The following is a 25137-nucleotide window of genomic DNA, read 5'->3' on the forward strand; positions in this document are numbered from 1 at the left end:
GTATAACGGTCAAGGTCTAAGGAATTCTTCCTAGTAATACATGAATACTCCAAAAGGATAAGATTTTCTTAGAAATTTATTACAATTAATGTTAATTTAATCTAGAGCACTGTATATTTTAATAGACTAGATATAGTGCCAATACATCAAAATCTCTAATTGTCAACCTAGTTCCCCCATTTGATTCTGACTTCTTTGTGTGATATCTGTCATCACTTGTGAGTTGAATGTGTGGCCTAAACAGATTTGTCAAAAATAATTACAAAGTGTGATGATCAAATAATGCAGATAACATAGACTCCTCTGGTGATTGCTTTCATTTTTCAGCTCAACATTCACAATGATCAGCAAAAAAACTCTTGAGACTGTTGTCTGTTGACAGCAATAAGTAATATTATGCCTCTGGATTAAGGATGCGGATTTGTATCTCAGAGAATGTCTTCACATCAGTCCCCCATAACCTGTTTTGACATATCAATTTAGAACAGTAATTAAGATATAAAAATTTGTTAGAAAGCAATAATCACTTCAGACAAGAAAATGCTCTCACCAGCAATCTATCCCTACGTCATTGGCCCCGAATTTATCTGCCTTTTGATCATCTCCTATGTGCAAGGCTTTGCCAGCCTCTACATTTAATTGATCTACAAGGAAAACATTGACAATGAGACTCAACTAACTAAAGCAATATTGCCACAATTAAAGTTTGCAAGAACACAACAGCAAACATTTAAGTATTATCCAATAACCGCTAATTCATGTCTGAGCCATTTTTTGTTTTATTGAATGTTATATAAACAGCTTAGTGAGATAAGCATGGTTATTAAGGCATTATCAGAAATTAAGGGGATTCAAAATGAAGCCAAAAGAAACTCTTGAGAGAGTGAGACTTAAATACCAACGTAAGGAAATTATGAAGAAAAAAATATTATGTTATTGTTCCACAAGAAAACAAGACACGTTTGTAATGTTCTTTTATATATGCTAAGGAATGCCAGGAAGAAAGGCAAGCTGTGATGATTTAAAGAAGAAAAAAAAAGGAATGCCAAGAAAGGAGGTAATATGTGAAACATTTGTTTTGGTTCAACACTCCGTTCCTGAGGAAGAAACAAAGCATATACAATTAACATATTTTTTGACAAATGAAGTTAGCGCAACAGTAACTAATAAATACCTAGAGCAGCTTGAAATATTTTTGGGTCTGGTTTTTCATATCCAACCTCTGATGATATAATGACTGCATCAAATCTGATATGAAAACCAAAAAATGAAACATTAAAAACCATGTTAAGATACATTCATCAGACTTTTCTGCAAAGTAAGCGGTTAGACAAACAATATTAGATGAACACCTCACCAATGATGCAAATATAATGCCCAATAATGAAATGTAGTTAGTATTATCATATCGAAAGAATGGCTAATGCTCACAGATGTAAAACGTTAAGATCCTTCAATAGCTTCCTTAAGCGAGAGTCGAAATTGGACACAACAGCCATCTTAACTGTGTCACTGTTTGTCATGTTAGCAAGGACTAACTTCAAAGAATGTACAAAACTTACATGTAAGGTAAATAGCTTAGGAAAAATGAAATATTTAATTTATTTGACCTCCAGCATCCTTGAGAAGAGTCATTGTGTCAAAAGCTCCGTTGGGAAGATGCCATGCATCACCTTTTGCATAGTGCTGATACAATTTCATAACCAATAGGTCATTTTAATTTTTAGTTATGTTGGAAAGAAGCTGATGAAAAACAAAGAAATTGCAATTTACTTCACAAATATCAAAGCATTGTACAGATAAATTAGCTCCAGCTGATTGAATTTTCATAGATTGGAAATGAACGAATGACAAATAAAACAGAACTAGAAAGGTTACCTCATAAACTTCCTCAAAAAAGTCTTCGTCTCCGCAACCGGTGGCTTCAGAAACTACAAATTTCCAAAATGGCCTCCCATCACCCTGTAGTAAATACAACAAAGGGTGCATGTAATAGCCATAACAAATGCCATTTACCAATTAAACAGATATCTGTTTTCATGTTAGAAATTAACTGTAACTAGGTTTCATGTTAGAAAATATCTAATGTAACATGGAAAATCAGTGACTTCAATATACTGAAATGTTAAGAACACAAATTTGGTCAGGAATTAATTGAGCAAGTTGACACAGAAGTTAAGCAAGTTGTCGCTTTGCCTATCATGATAGTTAAATTCCTTTGTAGTGGAGAAGCCCAAAGACAAATGAAGCAACAACAACCAAGAAAATAAGTATTGGAGTCTAAACTCAATTGAGAAATTTTCGGAAATCTTGGGAGTTAGGAAAGGCTTGAGGCAAAGGATAAATAACTCCCAATTCAGAGATGAAACACAGAGGAGTGATTTGAATTGGGTATATATAGGAAGAGAGGAGTGAAAAGAAGAGGGCAAGCATGATTTGTGGTGTGAATTTCTCTTCTTTCCCTATATCAATTCCATTTTTGTTATCCTAATGCTCTTTCTTCTAAATTGTCATGGATGGTATAGGTTAAGGTTACTACTCCTCCTACTTCACACACTGGGAGTTGATCATATTGTCATTTAATAAAACAGTAACCTTCCTCATGCTACAACTTACCATAAACTTCCAAAATTTTCCTCATATTTTCCCTTATAGAAAACAGCAAGCTTATAGGAACTGTTGAAATCATTAAAAACATTTTCTATACACCATATTTATAAGTCCAGGGCAATAACTCAATACAATGAGCTCTGACAAAAAGTGATGAGGAAACAATCGTAGAGTATTTATACCTGATACCGTAGTTTTTCAGACCATTGAGCAGAAAACGCTCTCTTAAACCCCTGCTTTATCTCAGCTGGATTCACAGTCAAACCTGAAACCAGACATAACAAATGAATACGTTTATCCAAAAAGAATAATAATAGAAGGAAAATGCTGACAATAAAGGGGTGTGGCGATATAACAACTCTTATTAATGAGTATATTTGTTAAGAGGCACGCATTAGATGTAATATGAATTGAAAATGTGTTTATAATCGAGGAGAGTCTCTCACCTTGCAAGCCGGTTTTATCTAACAAACTATACAAATGATAAGCATATATTTTCTATAACTTCTCTCGTATCTTATATTGAATGATAACAGAATTGAGATGATAACGACAGAACATTCAATAGAACACTCTATTCTTATCTCGTATTAGGCCCTGTTTGGCAAGGTCAAACCACCAAGTTATTTTTTTGCAAAGGCAAAAGAAGATTCATTCAACAAAAAATACCACACCAGCAGCCACATATGAACTATGATGTATTGCCCACATTAATGCACCACAAGTCATCACACAAGCAACTATAAATCAGAAATGCACCCGCAAACTCCAGGTGCTTGATTCACTCAAAATGTCACCTGTATGTGATATAACAGTGCACCAGGAATTTTCAAAACCAGTATCCGAGTAGAAATTACTTGGTCAATCAAATATATGCATAAACCAGCAGATCAGATCTCGCAAGACACACCATATATTCATACACCTCTTGTCAAATGAAAGCAAATAAAATCATAGCAACACTTTCCTATGCGAAAAACCTTACATGAGACCAAGTCAATCTAGCAGATTTTGACACCATTGGTTAATAGGCCAAAGGAATCCCTTAACCTTACTTTTGAGCCATTTCCATCACAGCAACTTAATCTCCTCAACCAGTTTTCCAACACTCATTTCTTTGTTCTTAACATACTCATTCCTTTCTTTCCAAATCATTCAACTGCAGGCAATCCATCAAACTGAGCCAAATGTTCCCAACAGCCCCTGTGCAATGTAGAGACAACCCTCGGCCATTTCACTACTACATACCATATCATTGAAGGTATATGACAGTCAAAAAATAGATGCGATGATATCTCCACCACGCCACACCCAGCCACACAGTTCCCCTCTCGGTGCTTCACTCATGAGCTTATAGCATTCTTTTCACTGGTTTAAAATGTGTTCTAAATGCTACTTGAAGTAAAGATTGTGTACATAACCTATAGCATATCATTTTTTACTTTTTATATTTAAAATGAAGACACAATTTGCGACCCGTTTGGATTGACTTATTTTTTAGCTTATTAAAAACAGCGTATACAAATAAATAAGCTTTTATGTATTATTCATAAGCTTGTCAATGTAATTTATGAAAAAAACAACCTATGAACATACAATTTTCGTTAGTGAGAACTTATGAATTAACATAAAAGGTTATTTATTTGCATAAACTATTTTTCATAAGCTAAAAACTAAGACAATCCAAACTGGTCCTTGATCTTTCACAATTTTCTAGCAGTCCAACTGACAAAAAACAAACCCAAATTAGACCCTGATATTTTCATACCGAGGAAAAATTACTGAATTAGTCCCTAACTCATTATATCAGAGGGACTTATTTGTCCCTAGTATAAAAATGTTTAGAGACTAATTTGAATTTGTTTTTCATCAGATACTGAATTGGGCCACGCAAAAATTTTGAACAACCATATTGGATAGTCACTCTTATATCTACTAGTTAGTTCAATTCAATATGTGCATTCATCAACTATCAAATACTTCAGATTCAATCTCCTAATGATTTTCTATTAGTTTATCAGGTATCACCTATGCCTATTTGGATAAACAACTTAATTTGTAGCTTATGCGTTTATTATAAACTATAAGCTGTTTTCATAAGCTATAATGGATCGAGCGACGAGAGTAACGAACCGTATTTGGATCCAATAGTGGCATAAGTATGCTCAACAGGATTGGCCAATTGCAACAGGGTGCCTCCAGCATCCAACAGTAATGCGTCATATACCCTCCCAGTCCCACCGCTATGACTATGAGAGCACCTTGCTCCTTTGTTGATCCGTATTGAAGAAGAGAGTGGAAGTGATGAATTGGGAACAAGATTTGAATTTCGGAAATTGGGTTTCAGAGCTTTGAAGAAGGAGTTGTTGAGAGAGCATCTCATCATGACTGTATTAGAAGTACCCATTTGCCATTCTCGTTCGTTATGTACTATGTAGCCCAATATTAAGTACAATTTATTTTCACGTGTTCAAATATGTTTTTTTTATCTCTATAAATTTACAAATTCTTTGTGTTAACACATTTTTGCGAGATTTTCATAATATTATATCCATTTCTTGAAAATACAATTAAAAAAATATGAAGGTTAGATGTGGGTTGAAGTAGAGAATGAAAGTGATGATTAAAAACTTTTGGTTAACTAAAAGTCTAACAAAAATTTTATAAGAACTAAAACAAAAAGTTGATATATTTATATGAACCAAGAACATATTTTAACCTCATTTTTAAATAATAGATTGGTCCAAGTGATAATGGATTTGAGCTTCTTAACCATTTGTTCAAAAGTTCGACTCATGACTCATGTGTATGAAAAAAAATCTCGTTGAGAGGTAAAAATCTACCTTGTGTGCCCCACAGATTCCGACAGATATTAGTCAATTATAAGCTGTGAAAACTTCGTACGTAATCCAAAAAACTAGTCATCTATTTATTTAAATTAGGTGTAGTTGCTATGAATCTTATGTATATATTTGATCTAGTTGATTATATATAAATTATCTTTATTTATATATTGATGTTTCTATTTCCGTTCTTAGTGTTTTGTTTAGGCTCTGTTTGGATTGACAGAGCGGAGTAGAATAGAACGGAATGGAATGGAGCGTAATGGAATAAATATTCAATTCCATCATTTGGGTATTTTATGATATAACGGAATAATATTTCCATTCAATTGTTTGGAAAATGGACGGAATAGAACAAATTATAAATTTTTATTCCATTTTTGTCCTTATTTAAAAAACTATTATGATGTAAAACATATCATTACTAATTGTATCTCCTTCGATAATTCAACTACCCGCACAAAAGATCATAGATCATCATCCCAAACAAGAGCTGATAGGAATTGCACACTCACTTCACCTACATGAGAACATCAAAGCGAGACATGCACATCTCATAGAAATTGTACGCTCCTGTATACAAAGCAAAAAAAGTAATGCAGACACACTGGGGATACAAAACCAAGAATAAGCAAAAATATCCACTGCATGTACATATCAATACACGAATATAATGAAAACTAAACATATCCACTGCATGTACATATCCACTACAAAGAAAAAGAAAAGCAAGCATACAAATAGGTACACGAAGAAAGACACAGGACTTGGAAAAAGAAAGTATTTGGAAATAGGAAAAAATAATGATAAATAAAATAGGGGCAAAATAGTAATATTGAAACTAAGAAGCTTTATTCCATTGCATACACCCCAAATTGGGAGGAATGTAAAATTGAAGGATTGAATGGAATGGGATGGAATGAGTTCCATTATGTACCATTCCATTCCATTAGCTTTTTGATATCCAAACAATGGAATCCAATTAGTTACCACTTCATTCCTTTCCATTCCATCATACACCATCAATCCAAACATAGCCTTAATGTGGAATCTGAAAATGATATTTTGACGTAGGAATTGTTAGACATAGAATTTCTCTGTAACGGAAGGGACACAGGTAGAAACATTTGTGGATGTTAGTTGTGAGACATTTGACTAGGTTTACTATCACACACTATTTGATCTTAATGCCATTGTATAAATTAACCAGATACAAGTCATCGAAAAAGATAAACATGGTTTGTTACAATTTCAAAGTCACAAACATCTATACATAAATTTTTTAATTAGAGTAAATTACACTCATCTCCCCTCAAAGATGCTTGAATTACAGTCCCCTCTACTCTTATGTTAAAATATAAACTCCCCTCCCCTCTTATTCAAAACATATTAGAAAACATTTCATTCCTCTCCCTAACATTATGTTTGGTTGGGAGAAGAAGTTGTGAAGAGAAAAAGAGGTGAAAGAGAGTAAGAGAAGAGAGAAAATGATGAGAAATAGAGAAGATTTGATGTGTTGTTTGGTAAAAGAGAAAGAAGAGAGAGATAGAAGAGAAAGAGATGTTATTATGTTTTAAAAAGACAAAAATATCCTTGAGTTAAAGCCAACATACAATTTATGGTTTAATAAATAAATTGAAAGGTTTAATATAATTTAATTAAATTTTTAACAAACTTGTTTTATTTAATTTATTATCTATTTAATTGATTAATAATTCAATTTAATGACTCAATTGAATTTTTCTGATGGACCGACTCAATTGAATTAGTTCATGGTTAGTATTTTTAGCATCAACAATATACTTCTTTAAAATAAAATATCTGCAATATAGTTATCAATAAAAAAAATACCAAGTATATTTCTACAATTTAGCATTGGCCAACAAAAAAAAAAACTAGAACTGGAAAGTCGATGCATGGTACTAATTAGGTAACAATTGTTTCACATTCTTTAAAAAATAAATAAAAAAATGTTGCACATAATCAAGGGCAAAGGTGGAAATAGGAAAAAGTGCAGCCTTTCTTAGCTCTTTCTTCGCATCTTTGGGGAGAAGAATAAAGTGTGTGGGTCCCACGCTTTATATCTCTCTCTCCCCTATTTCTATTCAATCCAAACAAGAGAAATTCAACATTTCTCTTCAAACTCTCTCTCTTCAACTTCTCTCTCCCCTATTTCACCCCTACCAAACATAGTGTCAGAGAATCTTGAATTACATTCGTCTCCTCTCTTATGTTAAAATCTACACTTTACTCCCTCAATATATTTTTTTATTTCTAATAATCTAGCTAAAAAATAATAATATAACACACTTCGAAAAAAATAGTATTGCGGGTCTATTTTAATATAATCAAAAAAAAATTTTGAGAAATATTTATAATCTAAATTTGAATACATATTTTTCGCTATTTTTTATTCACAATTTCACTAACATATATTTTTAAACCCTATTATAAAATATGAAACAACCAAAGATAAAATTAAAATATGTGAAAAATTACTAAAGACAATAAAGTATGGTTATTTAAAAGTTAATTTTATACTATAACTTATAAAATTAATAACAAAAATTTAAATTTAATTATCATTGACATTTAAATTATAAAGAAATGAATTTATTTTTCTTAAATAGTGGTTCAAAATTAGTATATATCATAAAAATATTTATTTATGTTAAAATAGATTAAAGTGTAGTACATATTTAATTATTAAGGGAGAGAGTTATAATTCAAGCATCTTATAGAAGAAGGGAGTGTAGATTTTACTTTTCGATGGAGGAAAGTGTATATTTTAAAATAAGAGGGAAAGGGAGCGTAATTCAAGCATCTTTGAGGGTAGGAGAGTGTAATTTAACCTTTTAATTAATATTTCACAAAAAATTGTGTTCGTAATTTATATGCTTAGCACAATGAAAAAATGAATGTCGGTCTGAACGCGCCTCAAATAAAAAATATCAGATTTGAAAAATTGAAAAAATAAAATATTGAATTAAAAAAACTTTTTTTTAACAATCCAAAAAAAAAATAAATTTATCAAATTAAAAAAATTTGAAAAATATTAAAATAAAAATTTGAAAATAAATAAAAGATTATTAAATTTATTGAAACTAGCGAAAAGACGGGCACTCACGTGGCGTCTTTCCGCTCTTTTTATTGTGCTAAAATTTAAAAATTATGAACTATGTTTTTTCTTATGAAATTTTGATTTTGATTAAAATTAAAAATATAAATGTTTGTTGCTTTCTAGTTATAACAAACCAAAATTAAACATGATTATCTATTTCAATAACTCCAACAATATAACAAAAAAATATAATATAAATTCTTATTTTTATGACACCAACAACAATATTTGTCATAGAAAAAGTTGTTTAAGAGTATATTTTTTTTTTGTTTAAGAGTATAATTGAGATAATAAAAAAGTAAGTATAAATATACTCATCCAGTTTGTTACACTTTTTAAATGATAAAGGAAAAAAAACATACATACATACATACATACATACATATATATATTGATATCGTGTTTGTTACATGTGTTGTTTGTATTGAAAATTGAGGGCATTTTTAAAAAGGAAAATATTGCCCAAAAGTGCTAAAAGGGGTTGTTTTCTTTATATATAGTATAAATATAGATATAGATATAGATAAATTATGTTAAACTAGCGAAAAGATGTTTGAAAATTATTAACCGTGTTTTTTGTATGAAATTTTGATTTGGATTAAAACTAAAAATGTATATGTTTGTTGCTTTCAAGTTATAATAAACCAAACTAATACTTGTTCAAAAAAAAAATCAAACTAATCATGATTATTTATTTCAATGACACCAACAATATAACAAAAAAAAAGAATCTAACTTTTTGAATGAAACCAACAACGATCTTTATTATAGAAAAAAAATTGTTTAAGGATATAATTGGGATAATGAGATAGTAAGTATACATATACTCATCTAATTTGTTACACTTTTTAAATGATAAAGGAAAAAAACATATATATATATATATATATATATATATATTCATATCGTGTTTGTTACATTTTTTAATATTTAATATTATTTTTATCTATTTGTTACATGTGTTATTTGTATTCAAAATTGAGGGCATTTTTGGAAAGAAAAAGTTAGCTCAAAAGAGCCGAAAGAGGTTGTTAAATTTAATGGGACATTAACTAATTCTACCAAAAAATTTCTTAAATCATACTATTAGTGGATAAGATCAAACAACTAGTAAACCTAGTTTGTTAAGATATTTATGTGAAATAAAATAATTCAATTTAAAAAAATTTTAAAAAAAATATTATTTAAAAATAAAAGTTAAAGCGTGACGTTAAAAACCATTTTTTTAAGTCATGAAATTCACCATTATCTTTAATTTCTTGTTCATCAAGCAAGTTGTAACTTCTTACGCACCCAAGTCAGGAATCCGTCGAATATATATATCTCCGCCCATCCATCTTCTCCCGCAAGCAAGCAAGCAAACCCTAATCTCCTTCTCAATGGCCGCTTCCTCTCTCATCGCCAAACGTTTCATCTCCTCCGCCTCCTCCGGTTGTCTCCTCTCAAAGTCTCTCCTTCGCCCCGCCATTTCCTCTTCCCACTCATTCAACACCAACGCCATTACTATTCCACCTCTCTTTCGCCCCATCACTGCTTACCGCTTTTTCAACACCAACTTTCCCCAAAACGATGAACTCCGCGAAGGCGAAGCTATAAATTTATATTACCACGTCAAACATCCTCGCTATTCCCGTACGGTATCTTACAGTATCTTCAATTTTTCTGTGATGTTATTTGATTGATATTTAACTCTTTTTCTTTGTTATGTTGTTTCTAGATTCCTTCGATATGGGTTCTCCATTTAGCATCTGGAGCCAAGTCTATAAAATGGCGCGACAATTGTTCAATCAGCTAAAGGAACAATGCTTTTCTATGAAAGAGACTGAGGATTCTCTTCGTATCCGTTTGTATATGTTTGGACTTGATAAGGACGATGTGAAGATTACTGTCGATCACAAAACTCTTACCATTAAAGGTGTTAAAGAAAGTGAGGAAGGTTGTCGTCAAGTTCTAAATAGCACATATGATTTATCTGGAAAACCTTACAAGATTGATCAGATTAAGGCTAAGATAAAAAATGGCTGTGTGCTCAAGGTTGTCGTACCTAAAATGAAGGAGGTAGATGAAATTCAGGAAAGTAAAAAGGATGTGAAGATTAATGTCAAGATTCAAGATTGTATAGAAGAATGTTTTGATAGTGACTAACTTAGCATTGAGACTTTAACTTTTCGTAGTTACTTGAAAAGCTTAGGATTGACTGTGTTTTTCTCTACAATTTTTGCAAAGTTTAGGATTGAACAAGTATTGAATTGCTTGAACCTGTTTATTTAATTTGTTTTGTTTACTGTCTTTTTTTTTCTAATTTTAGTTGCATCTTTGAAAGCTTTGCTTCGATATAGATTCCTATCAGGCAGTTTAGCAAATAATCTTTGTACCTTAGTTGATATGTGGTTAAAACCGTTGGAGATCTAGACATCTTCAAGAATTGAGTTTGTAAAAGAATGTTGTAGGTTGGATCCGGAGTAAATATTCCGTTGGTTATGGGATTATGATTACAATGTCAAATTCTGTAAATTTTCACATTGATCATCGTCGGGTGTCTAACCTGTTGCAACCTTCCTTGGAACCTTAACTTTGTTCGGTTTCTTTTTGATTTTCCTAAGGCTACTATAATCTATTATAATCCTCTTTTTGAATTTGTTAAAGAGGACAAGAGGGTGTGCAAGGCGGAGAAAAATGGCCTTTACTCGGTTCTAGTCCATACCGTCTTTTCACAAATGAGATTATGAATATTATTCATCTTCGCGTGACCGGTAGTTGGCATTTGGACGCAGATTGTAGCTGCCACTGCTAGAATCAGCAGTGTTTCTGCTATCATTTTGGTGTAAATCCTAGAAATGAATTCTTCAGATCAAGTTGCCTCAATGGCCATTCTATATCAAGTGCAACAAAGAGCATGACTCTAACGGTGCTTATTTTGGCCACAAAATCAAATGTCTTTTTGTCGTCAACTCGAAAAGTCTAGAAGTATTCCCTGCCCTTAGCAACCAACTTAGCCTCGTGCCTATCAAATGTACCATATGACTTGTACTTTACTAAGAAAACCCAAATACATTAACCTGTCTTTGTGTGTTTAGGAAAGCTTGACGATCTCCCAAGTAGACTTCCTATCAAGGGCTTCCTGAAAATGACTAGGAATAGGTATGTATAATCACTGAAGGAAAAAGGAAAGGCTGAGTCTTTAAAATATGATGGTATGAGACAAAATGAGCAATGGGAAGAACCAAACCTTTATGGTGAAAATCCAAACCTAAAATAGGAGTTTCAGAAGACAAGATAGGTAAAATAATAAATAATATACTGTCGAGATTGGCATTTAGTAACAATGACATTGTAACACGTGAAAAATTGTTACCTGATACAATGATATAGTAACAATTGAGAAAAATGTTAGGTCTAGTACGCCAAGTAACAATAGTCAAAATTAAATTTCAGTAAATTATTTTTTTGCTTTAATTCTATTTCATTTTATCTCATTCATCACGTGTCACACATTCCATTCTCACTTCACCACCTCCTCCTCCGCTGTCGCACATTCTCACTTCAACCTGGAATCCCACCGTTGAGATTTTCACCCATCAAGCTTCACCCTTCCTTCATCTTCACCGATCGAGCATCACAATTGCAGATTCATCGAACTTCACACTCACTGAACCAAAAAAGTAATGCTTCTCAAAATTTTCTTTTATTTCGCATTTTCATGCTTACGGTTTCAATTTCTCTTAGATCTCATCACAATTATCTTTGATCCACGGTTTCAATTATCTTTGTACTAATTGGGGATCTGCTTTTGTTCTAATGGAAAGTGGAATATTTATAAACTTCGTTATGGTGTCAGTGCAAGGGAATTCAAAAACCATGAGTGTTGATGAATCCAAACTCTCAATTACATCTTTTCACCAATGTAGACGTTTAGTTTCAATCAAATTATCCACCAAATATTTTCTATTGTGGAAATCTCAAATTCTACCACACATTAGAAGCCTCAACCTTGAACATCACATCACAAGTTTTGAAAAACCAGCATATGAGTCACTGATTCTGCAGAAAAAGAAATGCAGCAAATTAAAGAGCAATGGGTGATGAAGAAGTTCTAAGCATGATCTTTGGAGGGCTTACAACTAACTTAATATGGACCAGCTGTTGCCTAACACTGAAGACAGTGAGGCTCAATTGAAAAACAACTTATACGGCTTATCAAGGGGAGCCTTGTCCTTTGGATGAATGCATACAAAAATTCAAGGAAATATCTGACAAACTTGCAGCTATTGGCAATATCCTTCTTTTAGTCAATTTATTATGTCTTTACATAATTTTGAAGAGGTTTATCTTGAGGAAGAAAAGCCAAGAGGTTTATCTTGAGGAAGAAAAGCCATATATTGATCATAATGATCCTTTTTTAGCTTTTGAGGAAGTGGAAGAAATACGCGCCGTGGTAGAGGTAATTATAGAGGACGCCACACACAATCTTCACAAGCAACCTCGCAGCAGCCACAACTATCAAGCCCTTAACTCCAAAGTTCCACCAAATCCCAACATCTGGAAAGGACCACCAAGACAACAAACTAAGGAAGCATGTCAAATATGTGGCCAAACAAATCACATTGCCACAAAGTGTTATGTTATGAAGGGCACAATGGGAAAAGTGGGCAAAAAGGATGATTCAGCAAATAGGATCCCAACTAACTTGGAGGGAGTAAGAAAAGGGTGTAGGACGCGTGTTGCAAACACAAGGCTAGAAGGCTATATAACAAACAAGTGAGCTGAGTGGGAGGCAAGCAATTAGTGATATCTTCAATCATTCTCTCTCTCTGACATTCCTCTGCTCCTCTCTGTACCCTTCTAATTTCATTCTGTTATTTCCTTGTACTCAGATCCATTAGTGATCTTTTCCTCATCTTTTATAAAGAATATTTTACTGCACTTTCCAGTACGTTACAAATTGGTGCTTTCATTGAATCCATGGCAGACTACGAACCACAGATCCAGGAGCTTCAAAACGGCATTCAAAGAAACGCAGCAGCAATTGAGAGGATTCAATCGGAGATGCAAGTTCAATTTCGACAAGCTGAATCCACCAACACCGAGCGTTTCAACCTCCTCCATGAAGCTCTCGACGTACTCCTACATAAACAATCACCGGAGTCTTCCCATGGTTCGGCGAACTCGAGCAAACAACCATTTCAGGTACGAGCAGTGAAACTTGATTTTCCAAGGTTTGATGGGAAAAATGTTATAGACTGGATTTTCAAAGCGGAACAATTCTTTGAATATCACAACACACCGGATGCAGATCGACTCGTGATTTCGTCAGTTCACTTGGATCATGATGTAATTCCATGGTATCAGATGTGTCAACGTGCTCAACCGTTTCGTTCATGGCATGAGTTCACGAGAGCGTTGGAGATGGATTTTGGTCCATCAGCCTATGAATGCCCCAGAGCAGCATTGTTCAAGCTCAACCAAATCGGTACGGTGGGAGATTACCACTGTGAGTTTAACAAGCTTGCAAACCATGTTTACGGTGTTAGTACTGAAGCATTTTTGGACTGTTTCATCAGTGGATTACAGGTCGACATTCGTAGAGATGTACTGGCTTTTGCACCTGCAAATTTACCCAAGGCTTTTGCTCTTGCAAAACTGTTCGAGGAGAAATATGCAGCCCAGAATAAGCCCAAACCCTATCAGAGTCCATTCAAAGGCCCAACATCACCAAACCAATATCAATCCAAAAATTACCCAAATACACAAAGATCCGACCCAAACCCGACCCAAAACCAACCAAAAATCCAATTACCACCTCTCCTTCCAACACCGAATCAGAAACCCATGGCTGTCAAGAGCATCACATCAGCGGAAATGCAAATCCGACGAGACAAGGGATTATGCTATTTCTGCGATGAGAAATTTTCACATATGCACCGTTGTCCGAATCGGCGTCTGATGATGTTACAATTGTCGGAAGAAGAAGACGAACCACCAGAGCCAGATCCACCGAAAATTGAGGAGCAAGAGCCACCACCAGACAACAACCAGCACCTTCTATCCCTGAATGCGATGAAAGGAAACTCAGGAAGGGGTATAATCAAATTCACAGGAATCATTGGTAATATTGAAGTACAAGTTCTAGTAGATGGTGGTAGTTCTGATACCTATTTACAACCTCGCATCGCACAATTTTTGAAGGTACCAATCGAACCTACTCCTAGTTATCAGGTACTTGTGGGAAACGGACAGAGTTTAGTGGTGGAAGGACTAGTTAAGAGGATACAGCTACAGGTGCAAGGTCATGAGTTGGTGGTACAGGCGTATTTACTACCAGTAGCCGGAGCAGACTTGATTTTAGGCTCATCGTGGTTAGCAACGTTAGGGCCTCACATTGCAGATTATGCAGCACTATCCCTCAAATTTTACCAAGATGGTAAACTCATTACATTACAAGGGGAAAAACAGGCGGATCCACAACAAGCACAACTTCACCAATTAAGAAGAATGCACCACACAAAATCCATTGCTGAATGCTTCACTGTCCAAAGGGTCACAACAGAAACTTCTCTAGATGTCTTGTCTGAATTACCATCAGATATGGATCCTGAATTGGCAATTTTACTGCACACTTACAGGAAGGTGTTCCACACTCCTTCCAGCCTTCCTCCACCAAGAAGCCATGACCATGAAATTCCCCTTCAAGAAGGCACTACACCAGTGAAAGTGAAGCCATATCGGTATCCTCATAGTCAGAAGGAGCAAATTGAGAAAATGGTTCATGAAATGCTGGAACAGGGCATTATTACTCCAAGTAACAGTCCATTTTCCTCCCCAATCATCTTGGTGAAAAAGAAAGATGGAAGCTGGCGTTTCTGTACTGATTACAGGGCCCTCAACAAGGTCACAGTTAAGGATAGTTTCCCTATGCCAACAGTGGACGAATTGCTGGATGAACTACATGGCGCACAATATTTCTCAAAGCTGGATCTTCGTTCAGGTTATCATCAGATCCTAATCAAACCAGAAGATCGTTACAAAACAACTTTCCTGACTCATCATGGTCACTATGAGTGGTTAGTCATGCCATTTGGTCTTACAAGTGCACCTGCTACATTTCAGTCCCTTATGAATAACATTTTCAAAGCTGCATTGAGAAAGTTTGTACTAGTTTTTTTTGATGATATCCTTGTCTATAGCCCTACATGGCATGATCATTTGAAACACTTGGAGTGGGTCTTACAAGTGCTAGAACAACATCAGTTATTTGCAAAATTATCCAAATGTTCTTTTGGTGAAAGGGAGGTTGATTACTTAGGGCATATAGTCTCTGGTAGTGGGGTGTATATGCATGCTGGAAAAATTAAAGATGTATTAGCATGGCCAATACCTGTTAATGTGAAACAGTTAAGAGGATTTTTGGGATTAACAGGATACTACAGGCGTTTTATCAAGTCTTATGCACAGATAGCAGGTCCACTCACAAATTTACTAAAGAAAGAAGCTTTTGTGTGGAATATAGAAGCTGAAAATGCATTTCAGAACCTGAAGCAAGCTATAACATCTGCACCAGTGTTAAGCTTACCTGATTTTTCCAAGCCCTTCACATTAGAAACTGATGCATCTGGAACAGGTGTGGGGGAAGTGTTGGGACAGCAGGGTCATCCAATTGCATATTTTTCAAAAAAGTTGTCACCAAGAAGACAAAAACAATCATCCTACATCAGAGAATTACTTGCAATCACTGAAGCGTTGGCAAAGTTTAGGCACTACTTGTTGGGGCATAAATTCATAATCAAGACTGACCAGAAGAGTTTGAAGAGTTTGCTTGATCAGTCACTTCAAACCCCAGAACAACAAGCATGGTTACACAAGTTTATTGGGTTTGATTTTCAGATTGAATACAAACCAGGCAAAGAAAACATTCCAGCTGATGCTTTATCTAGAATGTTCCTGTTGGCTTGGTCTGAACCCAATAATCACTTCATACAAGAACTCCAAAAAGCCTTGGAAGGAGATGCTGATGCTCAACAAATTATGAAGGCTTGTTCACAGCAGGAGGAGGCTTATCAAGAGTATTCAGTCAGAGATGGACTTTTACTATGGAAAGATAAGCTAGTGGTGCCCAATGATAGTAACTTGATCAACAAAATCCTGAAAGAGTTTCACACATCACACATTGGAGGACATGCTGGTATTAATAGGACTGTGGCTCGAATCCAGGCTCAATTTCATTGGAAGAAGATGAGAGAGGACATTAAAGAGTATGTACAACAATGTATCATCTGTCAACAGGCCAAGGCAATCAATACATCTCCTGCTGGGTTGTTGCAGCCTCTTCCAATACCAAATCAGGTATGGGAAGACATTGCTATGAACTTTATAACTGGCCTACCAATATCTTTTGGGTTTACTGTAATCATGGTAGTAATTGATAGATTAACTAAGTACAGTCATTTTGTGCCTCTGAAATCTGATTACACTAGTAAATCTGTAGCTGAAGCCTTCATGACCAATATAGCTAAATTACATGGGATTCCCAAGTCAATAGTATCTGATAGGGACAAGGTATTTACAAGTGGATTCTGGCAGAACTTGTTTAAATTACAAGGCACATCTCTAGCTATGAGCACTGCCTATCACCCACAATCTGATGGGCAATCTGAGGCACTGAACAAGTGCTTGGAAATGTATTTAAGGTGTTTTACATTTCAGAATCCTAAGGGCTGGTACAAGATGATACCTATGGCTGAGTACTGGTACAACACAACTTTCCATAACAGTGCAGGCATGACTCCCTTCAAAGCTGTGTATGGAAGAGAAGCCCCAACCATGATCAGATACTGTGCTCCAACATCTGACCCGCCATCTGTCAAGGAACAATTGATGCAAAGAGATGTGATTATGGATCAGCTTAAGAGGAACTTGATGAAAGCACAGCAGATAATGAAACAACAAGCTGACAAGAAAAGGAAGGATATAGAATTTAAGGTAGGAGATAAGGTGTTGGTAAAGCTGCAACCTTACAGACAGCATTCTGCAGTTCTAAGAAAGAATCAGAAACTTTCCATGAGATTCTTTGGTCCCTTTGAAGTCATTGCAAAGATAGGGACAGTGGCATACAAGCTGGAGTTACCACCATCAGCTAAAATACACCCAGTTTTTCATGTGGCTCAACTCAAGGAATTTAAGGGCACTAATGATGAACCATATCTCTCATTACCACTCACAACATCAGATATTGGACCCACATTCCAACCCACTGAAATACTTGATAGCAGAATGATCATGCAAGGCAATGTAGCAACTCCACAGGTGTTGATTAAATGGGGACATGGGGAGACTGCTGAAACAAAGTGGGAAGATTACAATGAAATGAAGATCAATTACCCTGAGCTAAACCTTGAGGACAAGGTTAATTTTAAAGGGGGAAGCATTGTTATGAAGGGCACAATGGGAAAAGTGGGCAAAAAGGATGATTCAGCAAATAGGATCCCAACTAACTTGGAGGGAGTAAGAAAAGGGTGTAGGACGCGTGTTGCAAACACAAGGCTAGAAGGCTATATAACAAACAAGTGAGCTGAGTGGGAGGCAAGTAATTAGTGATATCTTCAATCATTCTCTCTCTCTGACATTCCTATGCTCCTCTCTGTACCCTTCTAATTTCATTCTGTTATTTCCTTGTACTCAGATCCATTAGTGATCTTTTCCTCATCTTTTATAAAGAATATTTTACTGCACTTTCCAGTACGTTACATGTTATTACATATATGAATACAACTCTAATGTATATGAAAACACTCAAGAAGCGTTGCCAGCACTCGATCTAAATGATGATAATGATCCAAATTTTTATGTTGACTCTCGAGCAACCACTCATATGATAAGTCAATGAGATAAGTTGCAAAATCTTAAACTAGGTTTTGGTAATGGCCATGCTCTACCCATTACCCATAAGGTAAAGCTTTTCTTCAAACCACACAAGGTAATCTTCACCTAAACAATATTTTAGTAGTACCCAAGCTCAAAAAGAATTTGTTATCGGTAAGTCAACTTATTAATGATAATGATTCCATTTTTTACTCAAAAAAAAAATGATTGCATTTTTTAATTTAATTCAAATGGTTTTATTATTAAGGATCAGAAGCAAAGGACCTTGGCCTAAGGACATAAACAAAGAAACCTCTATGCTCCTAATGGAGTGAAAATTGAAGCTCTTGCTACCACTTAAGAAGAATCATCTGAGACATGGTATACTCGTTTGAGACAACTAAATTTAAAATTTCTGCTCATTAAAAAAAATAAAGAAGCCATTTGTATTTCAATTTGGCTAGCAAAAAATACTCTAATGTAATAGTTGTCAATTTGGAAAACAATGCAAGATTCCTTTCAATTAACAGGTATTACACATTATTTTTAAAAATAAAAACAAGTATTACACATAAATTTATTTTCATCTTCATAGTAAAATTATTCCAATCATTTTCTTTGAGAAATTTTTTTGTTCCCAGAAACATTTTATATCCAGAAATTTATTTATTTATTTAATTATTTTTTAAGGGACCCATGAATAAAATTTACTTTTCGAAACCGCCCACCCAATTGTTGACCTTCAAATATAATGGCCGCAAACCCTAGAGCTCTCTCCTCTCCTTTATTCAGGAAAGTAACAATGATGTGAAGATTAATGTCAAGATTCAAGATTGTACAGAAGAAGAATAAGGTTTTGATAGTGACTAACTTAATATAGAGACTTTAACTTTTCACTGTAATAGTTACTTGAAAAGCTTAGGATTCACTATGTTTTTCTCTATAATTTTTTATAAAGTTTAAGATTGAACATGTTGTGAATTGCTTGAATATCATTATCCAATATTATTTAAGTTTATAATCATAAGTTTGCATTGAAAATCATAAGTTAATGTGTTATTATTTAAGTTTATAATCATAAGTTTGCATTGAAAATCATAAGTTAATGTGTTGTTTGTCTAATTCATATATATACTCACACACATTATTTGCACCCATCCCCTCTTTATCTTAATCATATATATACTCACACACATTCTTTGCACCCATCCTCTCTGTCTCATTCATATGTAAGTCCCTTGACAGAGGCCACACCCTGGGATAACTGGCCCAATGACTTCATTGTTAGCCAACACATAATAGTCTATAGACTCCACACACACACACACATGCTCATCCAATGAATCCATTTGTTATCAAAGCCCAGTTTAATCATTATCTGCTTCAAAAAAATCCAATTCATGCGATCATATGTTTTACTAATGTCCAGTTTCAGTGCCACACACCCCTCATGACCACGGGTTTAGTTTTCATAAGGTGGACGACTTGCTACCAAGGCATTATCAACAATCGGCTGTCCTGGTACAAAATTTGAGTGATTGTCTAAGATACATTGCGGAAGAATAATTTTCAACATATTTGCTAGCACACTAGTACAATGATTTTTTTTGTTCCTCATAGTTTCCCTCCATTGAAGATAATTCTATTTGAGGGAGTATAGTGTATTACGCTAAAGCTAACCCCCCATGGTCAATTATAATAATAATTGAATGGGAAAAGCTAACTTGTGCCCTTAAGGCACAAGTTAATAAATCAAATATAGTAACTTTTTATTGGAATGTGCGCATTAAAGTTAATTTTTAAGTTTGTATTAAATTGAATGCACAAAATTTGAGAGAATAATTCTACTTTTGGGTTCCTTAACATGTGCCCTAAGGACACAAGTTAACATGACCCTAATTGAATTAATGATTGTAGAATTTTTTTTTTTACCAAAATGACTATGGATCTTATAAAGCTGAAAAAATATAATTTTAGAAAAACATGATAATTTTATTTAAATATAATTATTAATTAAAAAAAGGCCTCATTTTATAATCTACCTTGGGCCTCAAATTGTAATGGGCCGACCCTGAAAATCTACAATTTAAAAACTTAACCTAATACTAAAATTTGCTCCTATGAACTCCTTATAAATTTGTTGTTAGGTTTACTTTCATAGAACGATCAGCGGCGCTTGCACCCATCTAATTCACTTTCTCTCATTCGTAAATATTCTCACACATATTATTTGCAACATTGATTTGATTTTGATATGTAAGGGCATTCATCTATTTTTTTGTTGTTCGCTTCTTTTTTATGGTTTTATTTTCAACTAGTATGGATACCCGTGCCAAGCACGGGCTAAAATTCCCTTGTAATTAAAATATTGGATGAAGATGTGGTATTATTCTCATTTATATAGTTGTTTTATGTCCAATAGATTGGTCCACACTAATGTTGGCTCCCTCTTATATAGTTGTTTTATGTCCAATAGATTGATCCACACTAATGTTGGCTCCCTCTATAAGGTCCAATGATGGTATAATAACCTAATTCAATTTTACGGAGGAAGCATGTGTGGTTCTGGGTGTTACAGATGTAGAGAGTCTCAAACATGAGTGAGAGACGTTAGTGTTTTAAGTGTCAACTAAAGTTCTACATTGGATGCAAGAGTAAATATTGAGAAACATATGAGTGGTATGAGTCATATACCTAATTCGTTAATATTTAGGTTAAGGTGTGGTGTCAAACTCAATCGTGTGGAATCTCTTTATCTAATGAGATAATCAAACTCAATGTAGTATTCTTTGAAAGTCAAAACATTGTTATGAACCGTTCTTTTTTTAATTTTTGGATGTCATTCTCTTTCATATGAAATCTTTCATTCAAAGTCTATTATTTCAAATTTATTCACTTTTGGACTTTGCTGGCAAATGAAAATGGTAAAATACTGATGCATTATGCTAAGTAGACAAAAATATATGCTTATTAGACAATTTAAAATTATTTAACTAATCTAATTTGTTGGTAAACTAATTACCAAAAGGAAAAAACTTAGGTACAATTCCTTAGATGCTTTTTGTATGGTTGTTAAGAACCATACAAAAAGCACCTAAAGAATTGTACCTAAGTTTTGTCCATACCGAAAAATCTCCAACTCCTTCAACAAACCCATAAAATAACCGACAACTCACGTTATTCCCTATACACCCACAATAAAACACATAATATTTTTATTTTTTTAAGAAAACAAAACACATAATATTTATTGTCTTTCTCCTATCTTCTCATGTTTAAATTCCTTTTTCAATTCCATATTTTTTTTTCCTTTTAATTTTATTTCTTTCTTCTTATGGAAGAAAAGAACTTAAAACTCACTCCATGAAACCACCACCAACCAAACTGTTTAATCGTGCCTTAATTTGACCTGATTTAAATATGTCTTGTAATTACGGATGTGGATGGTTACGCACTTGATTAAGAGATGTTAATCTGTCGAATGTGGGTTAAAAAGTTCTATATATATTGAATGGAAGAGTAGACTTTGAACAACATATAAGTGTGATGACTCAAATACCTGATACCTAAAGGTTTTAGACGAAGATATGATATCAATCTCACTTGTGTGGTTTCTCTTAATATAATGTTTGATCAAACTCAGTGTAGAATCCCCTAGAAGAATGCATATGTATTATTCTGAGTTGATAAAAATATATACTTATTAGAAATTTTTAAAATGATGTGACTTTTTTTTTAATTGAGTCTAATTTTTTGGTAAAATAATTAATATGATGATTCAACCCAGTGTAGGCTCACCCAAAAGTCCTAACATTATCCCAACATTATGGTAAATTGTTTTATTAGTTTTTTAATGTCATTTGTTTAATTTTTTTATTTTAAATTTTGGTTATTGGATAACATTCACTTTCATATTAAATCTTTTATTCAGCCTTTATCATTTAAAATTCTTTCACTTTTGGTCTTTGGTGAGATTTTACACTGGAAAACTCTATATGAGTTTTGCTAATTTGACAAAATAAATGGTTATTAGAATTTTTTAAATAATGTGGCGCTTTATATATTTAGTTTATTTTTTTGGTAAAATATTTACTCAAAAATCTCTAACTCCTTCGACAATCCCGTAAATTACCATATATTCAGTTTATTTTATTTACTTTTACAGACAAAGCACAAACACTCCTTTTTTCCTTATCAGTTCTCTCATGTTCAAATTCTTTTTTTGTCTTTTTTTCTAATTTATTTTCTCTCTTCGCATGAAAGAAATGAACAAAAACCTCCCTCTATTAATTCATCACCAACCCATCTTTTTACCCTGTTATGCATTCCTTAATCTCATTTGACTATGTTACCAGATTACATATGTACAGTCTCACATGTAAGCGAAAAATGTCAATAAGTCATATGTGAGTTAAAATTTCACATTAGATGCAAGAGTAGATGGTGACAAACATATAAGTTAAATGACCCATATGTCTAATGCGTCAACAATTTGGATGAAGATGTGGTGTCAATTTCACTTTTGTTGTTACTCCTAGCATAATGCGATTATCCAACCTAGTTTAACCCCCCCCCCCCCCCCCCCCCCCCCCCCCCCCCCCCCCCCATGATGAACTTTTTCAAAAAAAAAAATTTATTTTTTTATGTCATTCGTTTTTATGCTATTTTTTTATCCCACCTCCATTATTTCAAATTCCTTCATTTTTGGTCTTTGATGAGATCTAACAATGTCAAAATATAGATGTATTATGCTGAGTTAACAAAATACATGTTTCTTAGACATTTTAAGTGAAGACATGGTATCAATATCACTTGTGTGATTACTTTTACCCTAATATAATGGTCCAACCCAATGTAGACTCCTTCCCGAAGTCTCAACATTATGATGGATTATTTTGTTAGTGTTTGGATGTCATTTGTTTAATTTTTTAATCTAAAATTTATTTTTTGACTGTCATTCACTTTGATGCTATGTTTTTTATTCAATCTCTATCATTTCAAATTCTTGCATATTTTGTTCTCCTTCAAACCATAGATTTGATAAAATCTTATATTTCTCTTCAATTTGAGTTACATGGCATCCTTGAAGTTGTGAAAAATATATCTCATCCTTCTTGTAAACGAAGCTAGTAACACAATTCAACAACGTAATATCAATCTTCACCAAAAGGAAACAATAGTGGATTTAAATGAAACATATGTGTCATAAATTCATTCGAACTCCGTACACAAATTCTTAAGAATAATGGTTTTCAATAAGCCAAAACTTAATGTAAATTTTGAAACCATTTGTTTTCCTAGCTATAATTATTAAAATATTGAAGTAAATTATTGGGTTAAATATGTTTTTGGTCCTTATAAAATTGGGACCTTTTAAGTTTAATCCTTACTTAATTTTAATTGTTATTTTAGTCCCTAATTTTTTTTCCTGCACTCAGTATTAGTCTCTCCTCAATTCAAATTTGATTAATTTATGGTTAAACTCTTGAGTTTTTGAACAATTTTTTTGCAGATGTGTTAAGAAAATTAGTAAAAGTTCCTTTGCAAAAAATTGTTGCAAAATTTGATTTTTAAGTCCAGATTTTGTTAATTTTATCTTTAACTTTTGCCGTTTTAAAAAAATTCATATTTAATTCGTTTCATGTTAAAAAATTCTAAATTTTAGTAAATGAATCTTTCATAGTGTTCTAAACTTGTCTCAAACAAATCGTTCAAGAATTTAAAAGTTTAAGGATAATTAAACAAACTTTGTTGTAACAATGACTAAAATTAGAAGTAATTTTTTTGTAGGGACTAAAAAACCTATTAAAATTAGGTAAAGACTAAACTTAAAATTGTTTACAATTTTATAGGGACCAAAAACATATTTAACCCTAAATTATTTTAATAACAAAGCAAAAACCAATGATGAAAAGACATAATAAAGGTAACGAATTAATCTACATACATTGCCTTGCCAAATGATTCACAAGTGAAAACTCTTTTTATGAGATGGAGTAGTATTTAATGCTCATTAGAAAGAAGAGGTGTCATGTGTACTTTAGAAATTTTAAACCGGTTAGAATTTCCCTAATTTTAAACCGATTATTTGAATCACAAGTGAAAACTCTTTTTATGAGATGGAGTAGTATTTAATGCTCATTAGAAAGAAGAGGTGTCATGTGTACTTTAGAAATTTTAAACCGGTTAGAATTTCCCTAATTTTAAACCGATTATTGTAAGACAATAAACATATTACATCCAATCGTAAAGGAGATTCAAAATCACATTTTTAGCAAGGAAACCCCATTTAAAATTGATATATTAATATAAATAGATATTAAAATGGTGAAGATATTTTCAATTTTCTTAAATATCTTTTGGACATGTTTTAATATATATTTAAATATAGATGACAAAATTATTTAGTGAACCGCGTTTTTAATCATTTTTCTTTCAACCGCTATTTATCGTGAAACTTTTCTCGGGAATGCATCACAAAGTGTCTTACCATTTGAATATCTATTTAATCTATTTTCAATCTTAATATCACATTTTTGATATTAATTTATATTAATATTATTATTAATATATCATTTTAACAAAACATGATATGAAAATGGTGAAGATATTTATCGTAGTATAAATAGATATTAAAATTGATATATTAATATAAATTGATATTTTCAATTTAAAAATGAGTACCCCTACCCATAAAAAAATGAGTAT

The 25137-nt window shown here is 33.2% G+C and overlaps 2 protein-coding genes across 2 annotated transcripts; one reads left to right on the top strand and one right to left on the bottom strand.

Moving 5' to 3' along the window:
* Positions 1 to 34: 34 nt before the first annotated feature.
* On the bottom strand, positions 35 to 5031 carry LOC146921466 (Haloacid dehalogenase-like hydrolase (HAD) superfamily protein). The gene is made up of 8 exons (XM_085714873.1): positions 4744 to 5031; positions 2793 to 2875; positions 1879 to 1962; positions 1611 to 1686; positions 1432 to 1504; positions 1175 to 1248; positions 551 to 644; positions 35 to 461 (listed from the first exon to the last, which is right to left on the bottom strand). Exons 1-8 carry the CDS (start codon positions 5015 to 5017, stop codon positions 395 to 397), a joined length of 825 nt encoding a protein of 274 aa, XP_085570999.1. The 5' UTR covers positions 5018 to 5031; the 3' UTR covers positions 35 to 394.
* A 4911-nt stretch (positions 5032 to 9942) lies between these two features.
* On the top strand, positions 9943 to 10826 carry LOC146921467 (heat shock 22 kDa protein, mitochondrial-like). The gene is made up of 2 exons (XM_085714875.1): positions 9943 to 10206; positions 10292 to 10826. Exons 1-2 carry the CDS (start codon positions 9954 to 9956, stop codon positions 10717 to 10719), a joined length of 681 nt encoding a protein of 226 aa, XP_085571001.1. The 5' UTR covers positions 9943 to 9953; the 3' UTR covers positions 10720 to 10826.
* Positions 10827 to 25137: the final 14311 nt, after the last annotated feature.

This window comes from Medicago sativa, chromosome 5 (genome assembly GCF_051527215.1).
Source record: "Medicago sativa cultivar Bolivia chromosome 5, Bolivia_mono, whole genome shotgun sequence".
NCBI classification, from domain to species: Eukaryota; Viridiplantae; Streptophyta; class Magnoliopsida; order Fabales; family Fabaceae; genus Medicago; species Medicago sativa.